General features: G+C 41.5%; 1 protein-coding gene across 3 annotated transcripts in view; it reads left to right on the top strand.

The window, feature by feature from the left end:
* The first annotated feature begins 7,319 nt into the window (after positions 1-7,319).
* Positions 7,320-7,897, top strand: part of MBP (myelin basic protein) — an 82,462-nt gene continuing 81,884 nt past the window's right edge. For all 3 annotated transcript variants that reach the window (XM_018555532.1, XM_018555531.1, XM_018555533.1), the window contains exon 1: positions 7,320-7,403. In XM_018555532.1, coding sequence (XP_018411034.1) covers positions 7,352-7,403 — 52 coding nt within the window. In that variant the 5' untranslated portion in view covers positions 7,320-7,351. The remainder of the gene's footprint in view (positions 7,404-7,897) is intronic.

Below are 7,897 nucleotides of genomic sequence, written 5' to 3'. Positions count from 1 at the left end.
GGCTGGAGTTAAAAGTGTGGAGGGAGGGCAGGTGAGCCATGGAGGGTCGCTAAGAGGGTTGCAGGAGAGATATCCCATGACTTTTTTCTAACCTGAATGGTTCTGCACTCTTAAAGTGGACCTTGCAACTCTACAAGTCTCTATACCTGACATGTATTTTTTATCATTTTATTATTTTTTAAATTATTTTTTAAAAGTATAGTTCTTGAGCTGCGACCATTTGATTTTTGCCTAAATTATGCCATAAATCTGCCGAAGGCAGCATAAAGAATGTCCTCAGGCTCCTCTCTATCTTATTGCAATATTGTAACTACTGTGACACATCGATGTTCTGTCACAGTGAGAAGGTGCAGATGGTGCCTTTTTCAGTAGGTAAATGGTTCCTGAACACGTGTATCACTGTTAGAAGGCAGGTGGCTGTTGCCTACAAAGGAGAGTATTCTCTGCTCAGTCTTTGATCCTGTGTTCTGTGAGAGAAGTTGGAAGGTTGACAGGTGGGGACCATGGGACCAGGCCTGTCTGGCCAGATTTACATCTGAGAGTTGGACATTGTGGAGGGACAGAGGTATTCTCCATATGAACAAACCAGTGTGTCTAAAGCTAAGGAAGTAGCAGTCTATATGTGAGCAGTCAAAGAGGTCCCGTCTGGTGACTAGAAGAACCAGAGGGGCTGAGAAAGCTCTGTTCCAATGGAGGTTTAAACAGAACTGAACGACAAAATAACTAGGAGGCTGAAATACATTGGTGTTCGTCATCCTGCTAAACAAGCCCTGCGCGGGCAGAACATGTGCTTGTTACCTGGCATTTGGATGAATAGAAGTGGGCAAAGAGCTATAAAATGCACTCTGCTGAGTGAACTCAGTAGGAAAACTCTGCATTTGAATCTAAATCTCACACTATGCAATAATTTAGAAGGTAAGAAACTGCAAAAGGGTTCTGATCTGTGTCAGACATTTGTGAACACAGGCAAGAACTAGTCAGCCAACAGTATTTACATGCGTCATCTCTGAGCCAGACAAGCAAAACAGCCAAGCAAAACTTTTTGCGGTTATCTCTGAGCCAGATTCTCCATCTAGGACACCGATATTATCCATCCATTCTTTATTCCCTCAACAAAGATGGTCCCATCCTCATGGAAAGCAAACCAGATGAAAGCATTACCAGGGGAAGTACCTGCGGTCTTTGTGAGAGGTAATACATACCTATGTTTTAAACTCAACCTCGTCAAAATCAATGATGGCAAGAAAAGATGGCTTTTTTTTTTATTGATATTTTCAGTAAAAGCATTTTATGTAAACATTTATATTTTAGATTTAGGTCAGTACATAAACTTCTTTTTTTTTTTAAATCATAAAGATTCCAAGTTCACCCAAGAAAATAGGCAAATTTACTACAAAAGTGGAATCCGCAATTACAGGTGAAACTCGAATAATTAGAATATCGTGCAAAAGTAATTGCAGTAAGTTCTGCAAAAGGGGCCCAAACCAAGTACTGAGTACATATGCATGCTTGTACTTTTCAGAGGTCCGATATTGTTCTATGTACAATCCTTGTTTTATTGATTGCATGTAATAATCTACTTTTTTGAGGTTGTGGATTTGGGGTTCTTGGGGTTTTCATGAGCTGTAAGCCATAATCATCACAATTATGACAAATCACGGCTTGAATTATCTTGCTTTGCATGTAATGAGTCTATCTCATATATTAGTTTCACCTTTTAAGTTGCACTAGTGAAATAAATGAACTTTGCACGATATTCTAATTATTCGAGTTTCACCTGTATAGTTCCAGCTCCATAGATCCAAAATACTAATGAGGGGTGGAAAACACATTCTTCAAAATTCTATCAAACTCCTCTTTTTCATTCTTTGTTTCCCCGTGGATGGCTTCCTGCTGCTTATTATTCCATTTGCAAAATTTCAGATACCGGCTTGTATTCTTATGTTCTGCTCAAGGAATTGTAAAGTAATTCGCTGATTTAGTTTTCTCATTTTTCTAATTTCCCAATAATTGGGAACAGTTGAAACAAATTCCCAAACTAACCCAAAACCATTTTATTAGGACAGTGCAGCTTTTTTTAATTTACCATTGTTTCAGGTGTTAGGAGGCCTTTGCTTCTTGTTCTCAAATATTTAATGTTCTGTTGTAATAAAGTTCTGGGGTTTATTTTGTTTTTTCAAAGGCAGAGTGTTTTTAAAGTTTTAAACTAAACCCAATCAAAAGCCTCACCAGAGCTTTAATATTGTGGCAGCATTTGTTTTTAGACTTTTTTTTTTTTTTTTTTTACACCTAGTAACCATGCAAATAACACACTTCCTGTCCTAGCGTGACAACAGTCTCTTATACGGATGCACCGATACTAATACTTGTATCGGTGCCGATACCGAGTATTTGGGTGAGTACTCCTACTCACACAAATGCTTCCGATACCGGAACTTCTGTTATCCGGAAGCTAGGCGGCGAGGCATTACCTGCCCCCCGGCTTCCTGATTGACCAGAAAACCGGCTCCATGTTTCCTAATCACCTGGTGTCATTACACGCCGCCCAGCTTCCAGGCTAATCAGGAAGCTGGGCGGCAAGTCATTACCCGCCCCCCGGCTTCCTGATTGACCAGAAAGCCGTCTCCATGCTTCCTCGTCACCTGGTGTCATTACACGCCACTCGGCTTCCTAATGGGACTTCCGGTATCGGAGAGTCCCGGGAATAAAATATCGGTGCATCCATAGTCTCTTACTGTACTATAACCATAGACAAGCAATGCCATCACCCTAGGCTACTCTCTTGGTTTGGACTACAGACACAGCCTCCTCTGTTGATCTCCACTACATGGGGAGTCGAGGCATATGTAGTTTTTAAAATGTATCTTGGAGGGCAGTTAAGATTGTCATTTCAGTTCAATTCAAAGGACGTTACAATAGTAAATAGTGTAATTTACTCCTATAAGCCAAAATGCACCTTAAGCCTGTAAACCCTTCTTTAACATGCGGGGCTAAGCGCCGCAATGAGGAGAGATCCCGACAATACTGTCAGGATCCTCCCCAATGATCTTAGTCACTGTCACAAATATATCTTGAGTGAAAATCACATCAGTTTGCACAGTGGTGAACAACTTTATAGCTCATCACTGCAGAGTTGAGTCTATCTGATGTCCCACCAATTATTCTTCTACCTGGTGTGGGCAGGGAAACCTAATAATATATAGACTTTTACATATGTACGAGTGTCCTAAATGTGTGTAGGATGCGTGGTCTTTTAAATGTTTTTTTTTTTTTTTACAATTTAATACCTAGAGAATGAATGTTGTTTTGAAGACCCCTGATGCCTTCTCATCTTTCTTCAGCCCATGCAGATCAGGGACCAAGAGTTACCAATCTTCTTCTTATGCAACAGCTGCAGTCGGGATCCATAGGGGATTTTTGCCAAGTGAGCACCAAGATCACCTGAGTGACAAAAACCACATAGGGAGGACACTGCTTGCATAATAGATCTAATATTCAGAGTGGGGTGTTTGGCAGGAACATATTAGTAGATATAAATTGGCAAATACATTGTAGCATTAGAACAGAGGAAACCATTTGTTCTGTCTAGTGATCTGTCTGATTATTAAAGTGACAAATTCCTCGCTGTCATTTTTATCCATCCTCATTCATTCCTCAATCTATCCAAACACTTTGGCTGCAATTCAAAACTGTCAGATTAGATGTTTATTGACAAGATTTTTTTTACAAATTGATGATGCTGACAATGTTCCAGCAACAATGCAGGGGGAAATACTTTTTTTTTATGTTCAGGTGATGTATTCTGTCAAGACTTTTTTTGAAAAGATTTAAAGATCTCCAGGAATTTGGAAAGTTAACCCTTGCAGTGGGGCTGCCTACGCACTGCAGCAGTTAACTGCTTATTTTTCTCTAGTGGCGACAATAAAGAAGATATACTCACCCCCTCCGCTCCAGCTGCGCTATGTCGCTTTGTTTCTTTATGTCTAATACACTGTATTAAACACGATGACATTCCGCATGCTTACGACACGGAGTCCAAGGGGAGAAGAGGCTACAGGGACGAACAGCCAGACGGGACCAAGGATCAGTTAAGTATATCTTCTTTATTTTTGCTCCCTAGACAAAACGAGCAGTTAACCCTTGCAATGCGGGGTTAGTCCCACTGCAAGGGTTAACTAATCACATTCCTGCAAGTCTATTCACAGAAGGGTGAAGAGTTTGGAGAAGGAAGGAGAAGTGAACAATCTAGGACAACATAGCTGAACTGGAAAGTGAGCTGAATTGGAGAATTTTTCCAAATCAGCTATGTTGTCCTAGATTGTTCACTTCTCCTGTCTTCTCCAAACCCTTCACCCTTTTGTGAATAAGCATGCTAGAGTTTCTCTAAGTAGGAATTTCTATGGAGTTCACATTGTGTTGTAACCAGTGCTGAACCTGTAGCAGTGTACTGACACGTAAGATAGCAGCTCAGAAGCATGGACAGGATCGTTTATGGCAGTATTGGCATACTGTGAGGTTAAAGCTCTGCACAAAGTAATTATCTGTCACATTGATTGTGCTCGTTTGTAACAACAATAAAGAATTGGCTCCTCCTAGTGGTGATTTAATTTGCTGCTCTACACATCCTATTCATTTTAAACGGACACTGTCACTATGCCTAGTTTACAATAGTCAGTACATAAGTAAGTACAGTTGGTTGGTTGGCCGTAGAAGAAACTTGAAATGGTTGTCTTTTTTTATTTTTTTTTACACACCGTTCCTTATGCTAACTTCTGTAGACATTTGGAAAAGAGAATGATTAAAATAATAATAATAAACCCTATTTTATATAGCACCTTTTAAAGAGAAACAAAATTTAGAACAAATTTACACAAGATAAGCATAAAAGGAACAATTAGGTGAAGGATCATTTGCAGTTTTGATTTCAAAGAGAAAAGAAGGTGACTCTAGTCTCCGATGTTCTTGGGAAGAGAATTCCATAGTTTTGGGGCATAGCAGAATAATGCCCTATCTCCCATAGAGTGTAGATGAGTTTGAGACACACAGAGCACCAGAATTAAAGGAGTGAAGGTTGAGGGCTTGTTCACGCCATATACAATGCATTTCAGCACCGTTAGCTGCAGGAATGCACTGTATCGCATAGTAAACTCCCCCCTGCGTTCTGGTGTGGGAGGCGGTATGGCGGTGTTTTGAAGTCAATCAAACCACAGCCACGCCCCCCCACCCGCATTGCGATCGCCTGCACCAGAACGCATGGCACATCAATGCCTGCGTTTCCCGTCCAGTGCCATCTCAAAATATAGTGCATGCAGCATTTTTCTAGTGCAGGTGATCTCACTGCGGGCAGGGGGCATGACTGTGGTGCCCTTGACTTCAGTGCACCACCATGCTCCCTCCCGCTCCATAACCCAAGGGGGAGTTTACTATGGAATACAGTACTTTTCAGCAGCTAACTGCACTGAAATGCACTGCATATGGTGTGAACAAGCCCTAAGGATGGAAGGGGGGAGGGTAATGGAAACTTCTGACACGTAATGGGGTGCCAAGCTGTGCAGAGCCTTGTAGGTAGGCCTGAAGATTTTGCTGTCATTGTGAAACCTGACAGCCATTGCAAGGACTTGAGGATTGGAGTAATATGATTGCTTGCACTAGACCTAGTCCGGATTCTGACTGCCAAATTGTGGACGTACTGCAGTCTATACAGTGTTTTTAGTTCCCCCAGCAAGTAGTTATAATAGTCAAGATATTTTGACCTGCTTTGTAGGCACAGTGTGTTGTAACGTAGGGTCTAACAATATTTCTTAAGATGTTCTGGCCATCTCATATGTATGGCCATAGCCCAATTTTTATTGGGCAGTGATTGCATTATAATTTTACAGACAGACGAGTCTAATCTTGGGAATAAGATGCTGAAGACAAAGCCTGGGACAGCAGAGGCTGCCAGCAGCAAGAATAAATTAGTGGGAGGAAAAAAAACCTCCCCAAATCACATGAGCAACAAAAGGCATTGTAGAGTGGGTTTACTGTATGTGAAGTCATCAAAGTTATGAGCATAATAATTTGTAGGCAACATTTTAAAAGCCTTTATTGCTCATCAATTTGGACCTAGAAGTATTGCTCTCACTTGGCGGCGATATGTAACGTGTGGCACAATTGTCGTTTTTGTACATGGGAAACATGCGTCAGGGGTGTGGATGTTAACAGTGGCGGACCTAAGGAAAAAAATGGCAATGATGCAAGATTTTATCTTGAGCCCACCTCGCCCCCCCACCTCCCAACCCTCCTGGTGGTCTCTTCACCAGAGGAGCTTACACTCTAATGTTCCCCCCAGTTTCACACTATTATTATACATTTATTTAGCTCTGACATATACCATAGTGCTGTACAGAGAACACTGAGCCAGTCACACTAGTTTCTGTACAGAGGAGCTTACACTGTAATGCAGCATGGCACCGGCTGTAGGGGGACTACAAATCCCATCAATGCAGAACAGTATATGAACTGGACTTAGTAACGCACTGGACTCTGGACCCACCTGAGGCCCCACACTGCCCACCTGAGAGTGACCCTGCAGAGCCCATCTGAGACTCTCTATGGTGGGCTCTGCAGGGTCTCAGTTGGGCTGGTCGGGGTCCCTTTCCCTGCACACGCAGCTCCTCTTACCTGCCGCTACTGGGCCCGGGCCTCTTCCGCCATACCGGCACTGCCTGGCCCCGGACCTCCTCCGCCGCTTGACCGGCGCTGCTAATGGCACCCCAGTCGTGCCGGGCAGATCGTGGGGTTTCCCGCCGTGACACGATAAAACAGCCGTGCGCCGTGTATTGCAAAAAAGGGTGCGTTTTTTCTGTGATTGCACAAAATCAATGGGGCTGCACAGCAATCGTTGCCTGCATTGTGCAGGACCGCCTGATCCCGGATCGCGGAGGTCTGCACCGGGCCTTAACTTAAAAGTTATTTTTTCAAATAGTTAATTGTAATCTTCCAAAAATAAAGTAGACTTTGTCGTCGTACCAAAGAGAAAGGTAGGAGCATACTATATTTCTGACACATTAACAGTTATTTTTCTGTACTTGTAGCGTGTTTAAAGGAATGCAATATGGGAAAATGTAAGGGAATTCCGGATATGTACTAAATATGTTGGGGTTTTTTTGTTGTTGTTTTCTTGGTGCCTTGACATATATGCTTTTATTAAAGTGTTTACTTCATTAATCCAATCAAGGAAAAATCCTGTTTTTTTTTTCTTTCTCTAAATGTTATTTCCCTTTTACATGATATTATTGGAAATTAACTATATATAAATCATTTTGTATTTCAGGATACTGAAGATTATGTAGTTGAAGAAGAAAAGCCTATGAGTCAGGCAGCAGAACCAGCCCAGGAATGTGACGATAATGAAGTGTTTGGTATGTATCAGTCGCAAACAAGAAGTAACTTGTAGTGTTTGTAGAAGTGAAGCTAAGCTGTAAAAATACACTAATGTAAAATTTGTAGCAGCTTTTTCCCTTCCGTGCTGTGGCAGGTTCCATCTGGCATTGAAGAAATACTTCAAGTTTGTAAGCTGCAGGATTTATTCATACAGTAATGATCCTGTCAAACAAAATGATGACTTTTTTTTCCCTTCAAAACTATCTTTTATTGAAAATTCATGCAGACACAGTGGGGTAACAATGAAGATTTAAAAAAAAACACTACAACAAAGACAGACAAAACAACGCCTACATGTGTGCTGCACTATTATCTTAATGTTGTACTGTAATGGGTAGGGCTTGATATTGATGGGTAATTGTAGAATCCATTTCTACCAAAATGATAATTTTTGCTGTCCGCCGACATCTTGCCTGAAATACTTAAACACAGTTGATGCAGAAGTAAAGTGATCTTGATTAAAAATTGCTGA

The sequence above is a fragment of the Nanorana parkeri genome, unplaced genomic scaffold, assembly GCF_000935625.1.
Source record: "Nanorana parkeri isolate BGI_ZX_2015 unplaced genomic scaffold, ASM93562v1 scaffold200, whole genome shotgun sequence".
Lineage (NCBI taxonomy): Eukaryota > Metazoa > Chordata > Amphibia > Anura > Dicroglossidae > Nanorana > Nanorana parkeri.
The sequence above is the reverse complement of the archived record's forward strand: the minus strand, read 5'-3'. Positions and strand labels throughout refer to the sequence as shown.